This window comes from Scyliorhinus torazame, chromosome 15 (genome assembly GCF_047496885.1).
Source record: "Scyliorhinus torazame isolate Kashiwa2021f chromosome 15, sScyTor2.1, whole genome shotgun sequence".
Taxonomy (NCBI): domain Eukaryota; kingdom Metazoa; phylum Chordata; class Chondrichthyes; order Carcharhiniformes; family Scyliorhinidae; genus Scyliorhinus; species Scyliorhinus torazame.
This window is the reverse complement of record NC_092721.1, coordinates 85,466,288-85,483,022: the sequence shown is the minus strand read 5'-3', so window position 1 is coordinate 85,483,022 and position 16,735 is coordinate 85,466,288. Positions and strand designations below refer to the sequence as shown.

Below are 16,735 nucleotides of genomic sequence, written 5' to 3'. Positions count from 1 at the left end.
CAGTGGTAAACTGGTTACTGAGGTTCGATCATAACCCTAGAATCTGGGGACCTACTCCTAATACTATCTTGTAGTGGCACTCAGCACATGGTGGATGTCTGAGTGGCTTGCTATGAGCTCTGTGCCCTGAGCTGTCTCCTGCTGCAATGCTCAGGAAGTGTCATGTTCCCTGTTTTGTACTGTGTATGCTCTTGCCTGTGATTGGCTGTGGTGTTGTGTGTGTGTTGATTGGTCCGTTGATCTGTCCATCAGTATGTATGTGCTATGATGTTTGCCTGAATATCATTACAAGGGTTATTTAGGAGTCTGGTAACAGCGGGTTCTCCCTCACCCACACACACCTTCATACAGTCTGATTCATTCTCGCAGTGAGTAAGGGTGACTGAGTGAGCACCCTGAGCCTGGGGGTTAAGCCAGAAACCCACACACTCACCCGATTGCACTTTAATACTCATCCTTATCTATTATCCCTTTTTCTTTTACCAGCAAGTTGTTTATTTTCATACCTCAGTTTTTGTTTTGAAATTCATATTTAATTCTGTGCCAAACTTTAACTTTCCAAAATTTGCTCATTGGCTCCTTGAGTGAGAAATATTTTGAAATGTGGCCTCTCACACAAATAAGTTGGACAGACCTGCTTTCAACCTACCTTAACCAGGGTTTTGTTACTTGGCTTAATATCTCCTTCTTTGATGAGTCAATTTTTTTTCTGAGCGTGTTTGTGTCAAGTGTCTTGGGAAAATATCCTAAATTAGAAAGGTGCTAATTGTTGAGGTTGATCTTCCCCTGAAGTTATGGTTGCCGACTCAAAGAACCCGACAGGAATTCAAGGCAAATACACTGAGTTTATTAATATATGTTCAATTAGGTGGAGGAGTTAACTTGGCTCGAGGGGAATTTTATTATTTCAGAAATGCTGTTTGAATTGTAAGATTAAGAATGGTAAATATTTGAACAATAGGCTTTAAATCTCAGAGATGGTAATCGTTTGTTCTGTTGACCACATGATATTTCTTGTGCCTTTGCTAATTTATAAAGTTGCTACTCCCCTGAGAATTGACATTAAGGGATAATCTTTATAGGCTCTAATGGGATATTAATTTCAAAGTCAATTTAATACTTTGGGGGGAACAATTTTTTAACCAAACATTGTAAAGTTCCAAAGTAAAAACAGAAAATACTGGAAAAATCTCAGCAAGTTAAGCAGTATCTGTGTAGAGAGAGAACTGCGGTCGGGATATTTGCTCCGAGATCAGGGGCGAGATTCTCCGACGCCCCGCCGGGTCGGAGAATTGCCGGGGGCTGGCGTGAATCCCGCCCCCGCCGGTTGCCGAATTCTCCACCACCGGATATTCGGCAGGGGCGGGAATCGCGCCGTGCCGGTTGGCGGGCCCCCCCCTGCGATTCTCCGGCCCGGATGGGCCTAAGTCCCGCCGCTAAAATGCCTGTCCCGCCAACGTAGATTAAACCACCTACCTTACCGGCGGGACAAGGCGGTGCAGGTGGGCTCCGGGGTCCTGCGGGGGGCGATGGACGATCTGGCCCCGGGGGGTGCCCCCACGGTGGCCTGGCCCGCGATCGGGGCCCACCGATCCGTGGGCGGGCCTGTGCCGTGGGGGCACTCTTTCCCTTCCGCCTTCGCCACGGTCTCCACCATGGCGGAGGCGGAAGAGACTCCCTCCACTGCGCATGCACGGGAATGCCGTCAGCGGCCGCTGACGCTCCCGCGCATGCGCCGCCCGGAGAAGTCATTTCCGCGCCAGCTGGCGGGGCACCAAAGGCCTTTTCTGCCAGCTGGCGGGGCGGAAATTTGTCCGGCGCGGGCCTAGCCCCTTAAGGTTGGGGCTCAGCCCCCAAAGATGCGGAGCATTCCGCACCTTTGGGGCGGCGCGATGCCCGACTGATTTGCGCCGTTTTGGGCGCCAGTCGGCGGACATCGCGCCGTTTCCGGAGAATCTCGCGAGGTGCGCAGGGACAGGAGAACCGGCCCCAGTGCGCGCCTGTGGGGGCCAGAATCGCTAGTGCTTACGCCCGTTTCGCGCCATCGTGAAACACGACGGCATTCACCACGGTGCGGACACTCTGTCCCGCGATCGGAGAATCGCGCCCAATATCTCTAAATCTTCCCAATTTTGATGAAAAGTCACAGACCTGAAACATTTTCTCTTGCCATTAATGCTGCCTAACCTGTTGAGTTTTTCTAAAATCCATAGTTTTCTGCTTTTTGGTTGTAAAGTTTACAATATCTGAATGGATAAACACCTCAATGTTATATAATTCAATTCTTATCAGGTTTTCTTTAAATTGCAAGATGATTTTTCAACAGTGACGTACTATCTCTTTAAATACCGTTAATACATGAGAAGTGGACAGCTATGTCACACAAGACAATCACCTCCTACGTCCTTGTTTACAGTCAGCTTGATTTATTTTTCTTGGCGACATAATTTCATTTTTTAGTCACAGCAGGAGTCTGTGAAATGTAATTTAGTACAGTGTACAGGTACATGCTGCCCTACCTGTGGCTCAGGTATAAAGCAGGGTCGTTAAGCTCCTTTGCATCGCAGAACCACTGAACAAAACACGTCTCACGTATACCTAACATCAATATAAAATGTCAGTCGCATTGCTTTCCCAATCCTGGCTGGTCTAACAATGAAAAGACCTGTTACCCATGTTTACATTGTGTGACACATAGACAAAACAGACGGCTTAGGATTTACTCTTGCTGTACTCCTGTTGTAAAACCTATTTATTCTCCTATTACTGGAACATTTCTTTCCCCCTCTTTCAGGTGAAGGACTAATTTTGAGGAACAAAGTACTGGAATTACAAAGAAACTACATGTGTGTTTCAATATAACCAGAAATACCATAAAAATAAATTAAATGTAAATACAAAGAAACAACTCATCAGTGTAGCTGCAGCAGATGGATTGCCGGGGTTCAAGGTAGTGGCTCGCCATCACTTCTCAAGGACAATTAGGGATGGCTAACATCCCATTGCGTGAAGGAATAAAAAAAATACTGAAACTTCCTTGAATCTTCCATTCTGCGTATGCATTAAAAGTGCTTATGTTATTAATGCGGCACCTGATAAGATAGAAAATTGTGGCAAGTGTGTTTGCCGACATGTTCGAGTGAAGGAAAGGGAACCTCAGTGTTGCATCACAGCCCTTTACTTTGACTAATCCTAAATAGTTCTATCCCAATCAAGTTTCCCCATTGCTTTTTCTGGACTATAAAAGAGAAAATATCTATTCATAGTGGTACTGGCATACTGCAGATGCAAAAGAACAAGGAGCCAATGTGAAAGCAAAGAGAAATGGAGACAATCAAAGGGGACACAAAGACTGCAGCACTCATATAAGCTTCATAATGCAATACCAAATCTTGCCCTAAGCATTTTGTGCATTTAGTTGAATATGCATGTATGGAGGCCTGCTTCCTCTGCATTCCCAGTTGTGCCAGTGGGTGGTACAATACCCAAGAGGCATGACTGAAAATGCTGTTGGTTCTGCTCCAGTAGATGGGATCTACTTATGTAGTGATTCAGGCTGTTTGATTTTATTCCCACTGTGAAGTTCAAGATACCGGAGTTCCCCATATGTGTTAGCAATCCCACGGCCTTGTACCTTCAGTATGATTCTCAGTGACTGGAAAGAACTACCAAGACAGTTCTTTTCAATCATTAAAATCTGAACGCTGATAGAGGAGGCCACCAAAAGTTTTCTTTTAACTTGAAAACTTCAGTTTCCCTGGCAGTGCTTTGCACCGGCTACTTTCATGCTACAATCAATGCTCATTCCTACTGGTGCGAGACAACCTTTTTGATGGAGTGTTCACTGAAGTGTATTTGCCAATTTGTTTAACATTCTTTTGGTGTTGGTTCGGTGCCCAAGAGTGCTCACAACACTGGCAAAATTAAGGCTGTGTCTGTCCTTGGTGCAAACAACCCTGTGGCTGACCTAAGACTAAAGGACCAGGAGGAGGCCACTCAGTCCTTGAGCTAGTTTGGCTATTCCATTAGATTATGCTTCTCTTGTATCTTAATTGCATTCATGTGCCTTGGTTCCACAACACTAACTAATTTTACCTATCGAAAATATATCAATCTAAATTATGAAATTTTCAATCGACTTATCCTCAAAAGTTTTTTTTAAAGAGGACAGAGTTCGAAATGACCACTACTCATGTGTGAAGTAGTGCTTCCTGACATCACCTTTGAACATTCCATCTCTAATTTTAAGGGTATATCCCTTTGTTTTGGACTCCCCGCTTGGATGAATATTTTCTCTCTATCTGCCCAATTAAATATTATAATTATCTCAATTATATTATTCCTTAATCTTCTACACTCAAGGGATTATAAGCCAAGTCTACCCAATCAATCCTCATAGTATAAGTCTTTTAGCCTCAGTAACATGACAAATTTAGGAAGGGTAACCTCTCGTTCTCATTTTAATAGGTACCTCGTGCATCAAAATGCAATGAGAAGTCATGGTCAGCAACATAATTGACTGGACTGGGGAAATCAGGAGAAGTAGAGGAGGGAAGGTTTGTGGACAAAATGTAATGTCAGTCTGCAAGCATCTAAATGAGAAAACTCAACATTTAATGAAGGAGACTTTATTGGTGTTGCTGCAGAGGCAAAACAAAAGAGGCTGGAGCTCCCTCTACAGAGGCTAAAGATAATTGCATCCTGCTGAAGGGTCAGAAACTGGGGGAATTTTAGGCCCTGATGAGGCTGCACAGAGGTTGGTGGGAACGAGGGTGGCTAAATTTGTGTGGCTGGTCAGCATGATGGTTCCCTGGCTCCATCCCATCCCTGGGCCATTTCCCTGGGTGCAGTATTTGACCTCATTAAAAGCCAATTAAAGCTTTCTTCATAGAATTTACAGTGCAGAAGGAGCCCATTCGGCCCATCGAGTCTGCCCAAGCCCACACTTCCACCCTATCCCCATAACCCAGTAAACCCACGGAACACTAAGGCAATTTTGGACACTAATGGCAATTTAGCATGGCCAATCCACCTAACCTGCACATCTTTGGACTGTGGGAGGAAACCGGAGCGCCCGGAGGAAGCCCACGCACACGCGGGGAGAACGTGCAGACTCCACACAGACAGTGACCCAAGCCGGGATTCAAACCTGGGACCCTGGAGCTGTGAAGCAATTGTGCTAGCCACCATGCTGCTTATTGAAGGAAGCTGAAAGGAATATTCCACTCAACCTCCAGGTCCAGGAAACATTGGCAAACATGGTAGCTGCCTGTTTGTGGGCTCCTGGACTGGTGAGATTTCTCATTTACATGCTTGCAGACTTTTCCTGGATGCTGAACTTTGTCCACAAAATCCCTTCTTCCCTTTAGTAATCAGCGCCTCTGTACAATGCTGGCTGGTTAATATTTTATGTTAAAGTTAAACATTTTAGAAAGAGATGTATCCTCTTCGGGTGCCTCCTTACTTACCTTACTTCCCTATTTGGACAGCAAGCCTGCTCTCTGCTCATTAATTGGCCAATTCAGGGAAAAGCACTACTGCATGACGGCTCCCCACACATCTGGCACCATTTACGACTCCTCAGGTATTGAAGCAGTCCATACCATATACAGCAAGACCTGGAGAATATTAAGACTTGAACCGATAAGTGGCAAGTAACATTTATGCCACAGGACTGCTAGGCAATGACCATCTCCAAGAAGAGAGAATCTAATAATCTCCCCTTGACATTCAATGGCATTACCATCACTGAATCCCCCACTATCAACATTCTGGGGGCTGATCATTGACCACAAACTCAATTGAACCAGCCATATCAAGCCTGTGGCGACAAGAGCAGGTCAGAAGCTGGGAATTCTACAGATAGTAACTCAATTCCTGAGTCCGCAATCTACTCCCCAGTCTCCCACAATCTGCAAAGCGCAAGTCAGGAGTGTGATGAAATACTTTCCACTTGCCTGGATGAGTGCAGCTCCAACAATACGCAAGGAGTTTGTTACCTGTAATATCCCGCACGAGACATACGGAATGGGAAAGATTATCTTCCCTGTGGCCGCTGCGGATTACAAGCTTCCCTGCTGAGGGGATGGGGAACTCTATTAAGGTCAGTCAATAAGGCACCGACCAGAGAAGGAACCCAGTAGGGATTTACCGGGTAATGTGCATGTCGTTATTGTAAATAAATCAAAGTTCTTTATTTACTGAATGTGGACTCTCCATGTCCTTATGAAAACATTACCCAGGACAAAGCCACTTTCTTGATTGGCACACCATCAGTGTTACTTCACAGGAAATGTGACAGAAACCCCATTTATGCGTCAGCAGAAAGGAAGCAGCCCGAAGGAAATTTATGGCTAGAGATTGCACAGCAGTACCATGGCATGCAATATATTATTTTATCGCTTTTCAAACATGTCCATGAAATCCTTGTAACTCATTTTCTCTTTGTTCAAGACCTTGTTGATGCAGCAGCAGCCAAGAATTGAGCATGCCACATCATACTTTCCGGCTGGTGCAAACACCATTGCAGATCCTAGCTACCCTTAACATCTAGGTAGAACCATAGAATTCCTACAGTACAGAATGAGTCCATTTGGCCCATCAAGTCGGCACCGATCCCTCAGAAAGATCACTGTGCCTAGAACCCCTCCTCCCCCTATCCCCGTAACCCCATCTAACCTGTACATCTTTGCACACTAAGGGGCAATTTAGCATGGCCATTCCACCTAACCTGTACATCTTTGGACTATGGGAGGAAACTGGAGCACCCAGAGGAAACCCACACAGATATAGGGCGAAAGTGCAAACTCCACACAGTCACCTGAGATCGGAATCAAACCCGAGTCCCTGGTGCTGTGAGGCAGCAGTGCTAACCACTGTGCCAACCTAATGAGTTTGAGGAGAGAACACTGGATGAACCAATCTGGCTGACTACACATTTGCTTCCTTCAGTCCCTTCTCCTTTGCTCCTTTTGCATGATGATGTTCTTCCACGTTCTGCTAGAAGGTACTTTGTTTCAAAACATATCTGTGTACTCCAAACAGCAAAGCTATTATGGTAGCATCCAAAATGATGTGTACTAGTTGAGGCTTGAGTTTCATTGTAATTATATCATGTTACTGTTCAGGTGACTCTCAATAGGGTTATCAGCCATTATTGCCGAGGATGGTCCTAGTTATCTAACCACCATTAACTCAGGCTGTGTGAAATAATATGGGCACTGCGGATTGCTACATAATGGAGGCTTCCTGAATGGAAGCATTCCTGCATTTACCTTTTTGTCACTAGACGCCACCTGAACTTTCATTGAATGGGGAAGCCATTGATGTTTATTGAATCATGGAGTTAATGTGAAGAGCCCTAATGCTCACATTTACTATGCCCTGGGCTCTTGCTAATGCTGCCCTCCAATAAAACCTCTATTCCCTATCTAGCTGGTGCCTTGTTTCCACAGAGAATGGGAGGAAGATGGCAACTGTGTTTCAGCTGCCAAGGCCCTGAACTCACATGCTCTCTCCCAAAATCTTGGGCAGGATTCTCCGACCCCTCCCGCTGGGCCGGAGAATCGGCGCGAATAGCGCCACGCTGCCCCGATGCTGGGACGCAATACTCCGCAGAGCGGAGAATCGGCGCCATTGGTGCCAGCGTGGCACCGGTCGGGGTATGCGCCGACTCTCCGGCCCGGGCCAGCGTGCCGATTCTCTGGCCCGGATGGGCCGAGCGGCCGTCACAAAAAATTCAGTCCCGCCGGCGCCATTCTAACATCTTCTGAGCCGGCGGAACCTCGGTGTTGAAGGGTCCAGGGGCGGCCTGTGAGGGGGGGGGGGGGGTGTCCAGCCCCGGGGGGCCTCTTTAGTGGCCTGGCCCGCGATCGGGGCCCACCGATCGGCGGGCCGGCCTCTCTGGCTGGGGGCCTCCTTTCCTCCGCGCCGGCTCTTGTAGCCCTGCGCCATTTGCCGTCAGGGCCGGCGCGGGGAAGAAGGCCATTGCGCAAGCGCTAGTTGGCGCCGGCCCAACTGCGCATGCGCAGACCCCGCGGCGCCGGGATCGGCAGCTGGAATGGCGTGGGCCGCTCCAGCGCCGTGCTCGCCCCCTGTGGGCCGGAGAATGGGGTCCCGGAACGGGCGCCGACGCCGGAGTAAAACACTTCCGTTCTTACTCCGGCGTCGACACTTAGCCGCCCGATGGGAGAATCCCGCCCCTTGTTTCTCCACTCTCTCTTGTATTTTAAGATGGTCCTCATCTTTCACAAAGCTCTTTCCTGTCTGCCCTAATGCCCCCTTCTTCAGAAAGGTCTCAATATTTTCCTGAAAGCATATCTGTGAAGCACTTTGAGGTGCACTACTACATTTAGGATGCTATACGTGCAAGTAGTTGGTGGTCCTTTCAGCCATCTGTCACTAGCCTGAATGTATATAACATTAACTTATTTTCTTTATTTAACTCATGCAATGCTTGCAGAACACCTGAAGAATTGCCAACAATTTGCTGATAAGACTTTGAAAAAGAAATGGCAGCATGAACAATAATTGAAGCTAGGCAAAATGCAATTAACATTACTGCTTGTCGATTTAAAAAAAAAAAACTTCTTCTGCAGGGCAAGCCAATGAAACAATCAGACCCCCATGTTTTGTGGGTGAGGTGAGACCTGGGGCGGAGTTCGCCCCAAAGCAGGGAAATTTGGGACTTCAGGGAAAAGATTTATAGATTATAATGAGGCATTCGCCAACAGCACAGCCATACCTGACTGTTTCAAAATGTAATGCACTGATCATCACATAGTTTGCAGTTCTGACTTACCCTCACCTCAGTGAGGCACTGCTGGCAGCATAGATCCTCTCAAAATCAGGAGTATAAAATGCTAAATTGGTATGATAATGGCATTACAAACTACTGACCGTAGCTGTGGTTTACAAGGTGAGCTAAAGTTATGCTTTACAATGGTTTGAAAATTAAGGCCCAAAACAGGCTTTGTGGGGTGCCTGCAGTGAAAAACAAAGGTTCCTGTTTTCGATTATTTACTGCTGATTTTTGTGGGTTATGTCTCTACCTGCCTAGTTAAGATGCACACACTACACTTGTTAACAAACATGTTCCTGTCCCTTACAAGTAATAAAAAGCTGCAGGCCAGCTCATTCATGCAATCAGGTTTATTAAGTCTACTGCTACATAAGATATTCAACCTAGTACTGATTTACTTTTTGTCCTGCTTACGGTTTTTCCACACAAGGGTGATACCAGAAATTGCTTTGATCTCCCTTCAAATAAAAAGTTGCATTCTCACGAGCTTATTTTGTGATTGATAAAATTAAACTTTAATTTTTGTAACTTAGTCCTCGAAGTCAGTTTTGGAACTGTTTAGCACAGGGCTAAATCGCTGGCTTTGAAAGCAGACCAAGGCAGGCCAGCAGCATGGTTCAATTCCCGTAACAGCCTCCCCGAACAGGCGCCGGAATGTGGCAACTAGGGGCTTTTCACAGTAACTTCATTTGAAGCCTACTTGTGACAATAAGCGATTTTCATTTCACTTTCATTTCAAACCAGTAATCCAGTAATCTTGGTCAGTGGGGAACACTATCCTAATGTTCCAGAAATTCTGAGGACCATGCCTCTGATTTCCCAATATTTGCTCTTGGGGCTGCAAGGTTCCATGCCAGGAGCTTCATTTGATAAAATTAACTCAGCAGTTCACTGGTAACAGTAGCACTTTCAACTAGTTATATTTACTGAGAGGTAACAGTTCCTCAAAGATCTTGGGTGGGATTCTTTGGCCGCGCCCCCCCCGGCGACCGGAGAATCCCCCCCGAGGTCAATGGACTTTTCCATTGTCCGCGTCTCGCCCGTGGCGATCTTGCGGCGGGTGGGGTGGAAGAATCCAGCCCCTTGCCTCTCCTCACAGGATTTTGGAATAGATTGGAATAAAGAGCATCCAGGGATCTACTTGGTCTCTTCCTTCCAGGGTACCAATCCATTAACGAAAGAATGGTGACCCAAGTTCCATAGTGCAGTTTATCACCAAGGTTAAAACGTAATAATAAAGTTGGTATAGTCCCCGAGGCCCATTGGCTGCTCTCCCCTTTGAGAGAGAGTTGACTGGTGGTGATTTAACCTGAGAATCCCCACACCTCACATGAGGTTGAGAAGGCGAGGCCTTCATAAATAAATTCAGCCAGTTCTGGAATTGAACCCGCACTGTTAGCCTTGCTCTGTATCATGAATCAGCTGTCCAATCAACTGAGCTAAACTTCCCCCCATTAAAGTGAGTTAAAGCAAAAAATACCCACAAGCATTTGAGATTTAATACAATGTATGCACAAAAATTAACATATACAAAATGCATCCTGCTGGAATTGGAATGGTAGAAGCCTCCTGGGAAGCTTTCGGAGCACTGCTCCTTCCTCAGGTGAAGGTTTTGTGCAGTCTAGGTGGATTGGCCACACTAAATTGCCTCTTAATTGGAAAAAATGAATTGGGTACTCTAAATTTATATATAAAAAAAGAAACTCACTTAACTATGTCTATACCAGATCGAACGGCCACCTGGGATCTACTGGCCTCACCGAGGAGACCCCAGCCGGGTGCTGTCCAACACTGGACCGCACAAATGGGGACCTGGCAGAAAGGCACTTCTGGGGGTCCTCCAGGCAATCGGAGGACCCCGGTGGTCAGCCTCCAGGCAGGGTGGTATCCTGGCACTTCTGGTACCACTGAAGAACCTTGGCACGGCTAGCCTGGCACCCTGGCAGTGCCACACTGGTATGCCCTGACTGAGTGGGGTGCAGGTGGCCCGAGGACCTCCTTATAGGTGATTTAGGGAATTGGAGGGGGTTCGGGTGTTTAAGAATAGCACCCCGAGCGGAACTCCTCTGTGCAGGAAATGACGCTAAGTTTGCCACGGGGGAGGGGGTGTACCCTGCTGATGGCCAAAATTGCAACAAAGTGCCGTTAGATACTTTGGGGTCGTTTCAGGCCCTGGTATCCCACCCAGAACGGACTCTGATTTTTAAAATTAAATCAAGCCTGCTGGGACAGGTTTGGCACTGCAACTAGGCTTGTGTTGTGGAACTGTTGTGAAAAATAACTAGTTCCTAAAGATGCAAAATGTTCAAATGTTCGCATTTGATTTGGATAACAAACATGTTGCAAATTATATAAACCAGTCACATTGGTTCGAAAGTTCACATCTGACTTCATGGTATTTAGGAAGTAAAGTCTGGTATAACTACATCAAGTTTTTCTGTGCAAAGGAAATAAAGTGTTTCTACCCAAGTAGCTAACTAGACTCTTTGCTGGCCTTTTTGTTTAGTAAAGATGGCCATGTTCTGTGAATTGAAAATGAATAGTTGAGAAAATAATGCGTTGTTAAACATTAACATACGGTACACAGTGTTTGGGGCACATTGTGTTCATCTTCTGCAATCCAAGTTTGAGTTTGGTTCTTTAACCCTGAGAAAGGGGATAAAGTCTCTCTCTGCTCTCTCAGCTGTTCAGGTTTGAGAGTACAGTGTGTGCTGGCAATCTCAATCCAAGCTGCACAACATCAAAGAGGTTAGTTTTGAGAAATGTAAGAGCCAGGTAGCCAGCATTGAAGCATTGTGTTTTGTAAAAGCTGGGAAAATGGGTGTAAGAAGAAGATCTTTAGTGCAGCACCCAAGCAAACCCCCTCCTCCCTACCACCCAGAATTATTAATCTTTCCTTTGTCATACAAATTCAGCACAGGTCAGGAATTGAACTACTTTAGGTGGTGCCTTTACTCAATGGGTCATCAGGAGAAGATCATTAACTTTTCCTTTTAAAAAAAAATCTGTTTTGTCACAGGCTGTTTTTCATTTCTATCAATTGGAAAGCATTGATTGTTCCAGATGCTTTACTCAATTGGTAGTAAGTGGCATCAGATGCGCATTGCTCAGGACTGCAATAATGCTAATGGGCAGCAAAACTCCAGCTACCCTCCAGCATCACTCTGAAAACGCTGTATTACCCTCATCAATGACATGTAAATATAGTATAAGGGGAAAAGACAAAACTGCGATGGGCCAATCTGACAAATTGGATTCATGCTTCACCAGATAGCCTGTTAACTCAGACAAAGACCCTCATTTGGACAAATACACAGCTACGAAACATCAGGGGAAATACATAGCTCTTTCAGTTGTTAAAGTACCTACCTATTTACTGCCAACACTCTCTTCCAGTCACTGGAATCATCAGTTCATGCAAAAGGGAGGAGCATAAACAACTGCCATAATTTCCAAAGTGGTATTGCATATATGTACAAAAAGAATAATAGACAAATTGTCCCACTGGACACATACAATTCAATTATTTTTTAAAAAACAAGCCTTTCCACCCCAAGTAGTCCAAGTTAGCTTGGATTGTTTTCAATGCTTGCCCCTTGCAAATCACGTGTTCAGTTCATTGTTGAGCTATGAGCCACCTTGTGGAAAACGGTGTAGAAGTTGCAGCCTTTCTGAACTAATCTGATATGATTCTGAGTATTGCCGAATGCATATATAAACTGAAATTTTCACCCAGATTTGTTTTCCTATCAGAACATCAACAGGGTAGTGTTCACACTATGAGTTGGCAGTTATACTGCCATTCCCAATGATCAGAAGGAACTTACTTTAAAAAAAACTTTAAAAATCAGAATGGTTGCTGAATAGAATTTCCTCAGGATTGTAAGCTGGTGAAATGGCAAATAACCATTCAGTACCTTCTGTCAACTGAAAATGGAATTGTAAAAGAAAGTGCTAAAAACGTGATGGGCGACATACCTTCATTTTCTTCCAGTACTGCACAGTTCTCAGTAATGACACTGATACTAGGAGATGGGGGAGTGAGATGTAGAAATGTAACTTGATTGCAATACTGCAAGAAAATATTGTGCCATACTTTGTGTAAGTAGAATGAACATTTTCATATGGCATATAGATTCCTTCTAAAAATATGTTACATAAATGTCATGGCACGCTGCAGAAAATTAGCAGAAAAGATTAAACTATTCAGTGAAATTTCACACTTACTATCGATTCCAGTTTCCACTTGTGTGAATTACAGGTTCACTGGGCAAGGAATATAATTTTTAGTTCCATAAAATAATATGCATTCACTTATACATTTATACATCAAAGTATTCAATACAATGTTGCCAGGATGCAGAATATATTAGATCTGATTTACCTGTTTTGATTTAAATCGAAGAACTTTTTTCTCTTACCTCCCAACACCATTCCAGCTTGATAGCACTTTCTGAGACGGCAGGCTGGGCAGTTTTTCCTTCGAATCTTGTCAATGATGCAGTCATTCCTTCCAGCGCATAGATACTTATGCTGCCCTGAAAGTTAGAAGTGAGTTGGTGTTATTATTTTCACAAAACTGCTGAAACATACATCTAAACATCTCGGGCAGGATCTTCCCAAAAGGGAACAAAGTCCCCGAGCGAGCACGTTTAGCCGTGTGTTTCCCAGCATTCGCAGTGCTGAGAAACACATGGCTATTAAACACTACTTGCTTTGAATAAGGGGCCTGAACGGGGAACGTGCAGCCAGGGCCACGAATGGGAAACTCCCCATTGTAGTGAAAGATTGGGGTGCCATTTTTAAATGGCATCCCATTCTCCCAGCCCTGAAAATAATCCCTGACCGTCTCCCCAGCCTGAACGCAACATGGCGCCCCTCAACATCCACACTGGCAACCCTTGCCTGATCGCGCGCATGCGCGCTCATTAATGCCAGCTTGGCACCCTGGCGTGCCTATGCCAGCACCATCTGGGGACCTTGGCAGTGCCAGGCTGGTAACCAGGTGGCCCTGCCAGGGTACAAGGCTGGCACTGCCAGGGTACCCAGGTGGCACTAGCAGTGCCAGGGAACCACCCTGCCCAAACAGCATGCATCTAGGGGCGGAGTCTCCTGGTTTTCAACGGCCATGCTGAGCCGCAGCGAGCTGCTTTTAGAGCGCAGCGTGGCCAAGGATCACGCCCCTCATTAGACGATAACTGACATGAAATTAGGTCGATACTAATGAGATACCAGAGGAAGTGAAGGGTAGATATTTAGCATTCATGCTAACTTAAATGGAAATAAATATTGGGAGAGATATAAAATTGAGTATCATCTGTTTTCAACTGTTACACAAGGTGGGGATTGGTGGTGGGGGTTTGTGCGGGGGGGGGGGGTTGGCAACTGAGTCCGAATAATTTAGAGCCTCCAAGCTGGCTAGGAGGTGTTCACAAGCTGAAACTTGGGTTAGCCCCCATTTAGTTAAGATGTAATTATGTAATTATTGGGATAGGAATTGATGTTAGCGTTCAGGATGGCCACTCAGAGGATCATTAAAAGCTGATTGTCACATAAATTGCCACCAAGGTTGTCCGGCCTTTTGATGGACAGCACTTGAACTAACACTCCTGATTTCAATCAGTGGATTTGGAGCAAATAAATGGTTGCAGATGATTTTGAGCACTAGTATAGATAGGTGACCTTTTACTAATCACTTGCTGCTGAAAGTTTGAAGGGGACATTTGAAACCAATCGCAAGATTTTTAGGGAAATGTTGCGAAGACTTCACGAGCACTCTATCAACATTTGTCCTGGAAAATTCTCTGAAGATTTAATCTAAAAAGAGGAAGCGTTGTGCCACTTCTCATTATTTGACACCTTATGGGAGTCACCAGTAGAAAGAAAGAGCTTTGTCATCAGCATTTTACTTGGGTTCCTCCTTGTTTGGCAGGAAGAACAAGTCGGAAGGCTTGGCTGAGCAGCACCAGCTTCTGCAGATGAGAGGGACATGAGCAGGAGGGCAAAGTGAGCGCCTTCCCTCGAGTGTTTACAAGATGTCCTAACTCATGCATGTGGCCCTCCAGTGCAGTGCCGAGAAATTGTGCATTCTCTCACTCATTCTCTGAGCCTTCTGGGTGTGAGCCACGTAAGCAACACCATCGGTGGAAGTGGGTGCATGAAGCCCACATGTGCTACTCAGCAAGAAAATGCACTTAATCAGCATTTGTGTGTTGCAACGAACTTCAGAGGCCACGTGACTTCCAGGCCCGAGGTTCCGGCAATTCTCAGAGGCGATGGGCGTCATTCTCCGACCCCCCGCCGGGTCGGAGAATGGCCGTTGGCCGCCGTGAATCCCGCCCCCGCCCCCGCCGAAGTCTCCGCTCCCGGAGATTGGGCGGGGGCGGGAATCCGGCCGCGCCGGTTGGCGGGACCCCCCGCTGGATTCTCCGGCCCGGATGGGCCGAAGTCCCGCCCAGGAATTGCCTGTCCCGCCGGCGTAAATCAAACCTGGTATTTACCGGCGGGACCAGGCGGCGTGGGCGGGCTCCGGGGTCCTGGGGGGGGGCGCGGGGCGATCTGGCCCCGGGGGGTGCCCCCACAGTGGCCTGGCCCGCGATCGGGGCCCACCGATCCGCGGGCGGGCCTGTGCCGTGGGGGCACTCTTTCCCTTCCGCCTCCGCCACGGCCTCCACCATGGCGGAGGCGGAAGTGACTCTCCCCACTGCGCATGCGCGGGAAACTGACAGCGGCCGCTGACGCTCCCGCGCATGCGCCGCATTTCCGCGCCAGCTGGCGGGGCAACAAACGCCATTTCCGCCAGCTGGCGGGGCGGAAATCCCTCCGGCGTCGGCCTAGCCCCTCAATGTTGGGGCTAGGCCGCCAAAGATGCGGAGACTTCCGCACCTTTTTGCCGGCGCGATGCCCGTCTGATTTGCGCCGGCTTTGGCGCCAGTCGGCGGGCATCCCGCCGTTGGGGGAGAATTTCGCCCCAGGTGACTCCCCAGCCAATGGAATCCGAGCGCGCGGTAGTTTCAGATGGAGAGAGGACCTTTAAAACTCCGTCCAGATCTGGAAAGCAGGAGGGTAGTAGGAGTTGTTGTTTTGTCATGTTATGTTTGTAAAATAGTCACTTGGAAATAAACAGTTGTTGTTTTTATCACTGGTGGTCACCTGGAGTTTCTGTTATCAAAAAGTGCTAAATCTGTAGGTGTTTGTTTTGGCACCCGAGTGGTATATTAAATGATGGTAATCGACATTTAGGCCCAAAATTGTGTGTTAAAACCAGAATTCAACAGGTGAATCTTATTAGCGCAACACCCATTTGGCACATATTTTTACCATTTTACCGAAAAAATCTCCAGGATCTACCCCATCTAGTTTGATGATCCAACATCTCACTTGACTGTATCACATTGTTCTGTAAATGTGTTCCTGTATTGCTGGCAGTACCATTATCCCCTCTAAAGGTAAGATCAAAAAGAGATTTCACCAAATCATTCCCAGTTTAAAATTCCAGCCAAAATTGATTGTGAGCATGAAGATTTTATTAAAAATTCTTCACGGGATGTGCGCATCACAAGCAAAGCCGACATCTAGCATCCATCCCTAATTGTCCTTGAGAAGGTGGTGGTGAACTACCTTCTTGATCTGCTGCAGTCCATGTGGTGCAGGTAGTTCTTCAACATTGTTAGGGTGGAGTTCCAGGATAATGTTGCAACAACAGTAAAGGGGATATCTCCAGGTCAGGATGGCGTGTAGCTTGGAGGGGAACATTGCAAAGGTGCTCCCATGAATCTGCTTTCCTTTTCATCAAGGTGGTAAAGAACACAGGTTGGAAGGTGCTCGTTATGCATATGGGAATACGTTCTTGATGATTCCACATCACATGATGTGTAGTTATGTCAGCAAAGTGTTTTGCATGGGCTTTGGGCAGATCACCATCTTGATTGTGCT

General features: G+C 46.5%; 1 protein-coding gene across 4 annotated transcripts in view; it reads right to left on the bottom strand.

The window, feature by feature from the left end:
- LOC140391661 (progesterone receptor-like) overlaps positions 1–16,735 on the bottom strand; it is a 645,027-nt gene that overhangs the window by 158,822 nt on the left and 469,470 nt on the right. For all 4 annotated transcript variants that reach the window (XM_072476373.1, XM_072476371.1, XM_072476374.1 and 1 more), the window contains one exon: positions 13,222–13,338. In XM_072476373.1, the coding sequence (XP_072332474.1) occupies positions 13,222–13,338 (117 nt within the window). The remainder of the gene's footprint in view (positions 1–13,221; positions 13,339–16,735) is intronic.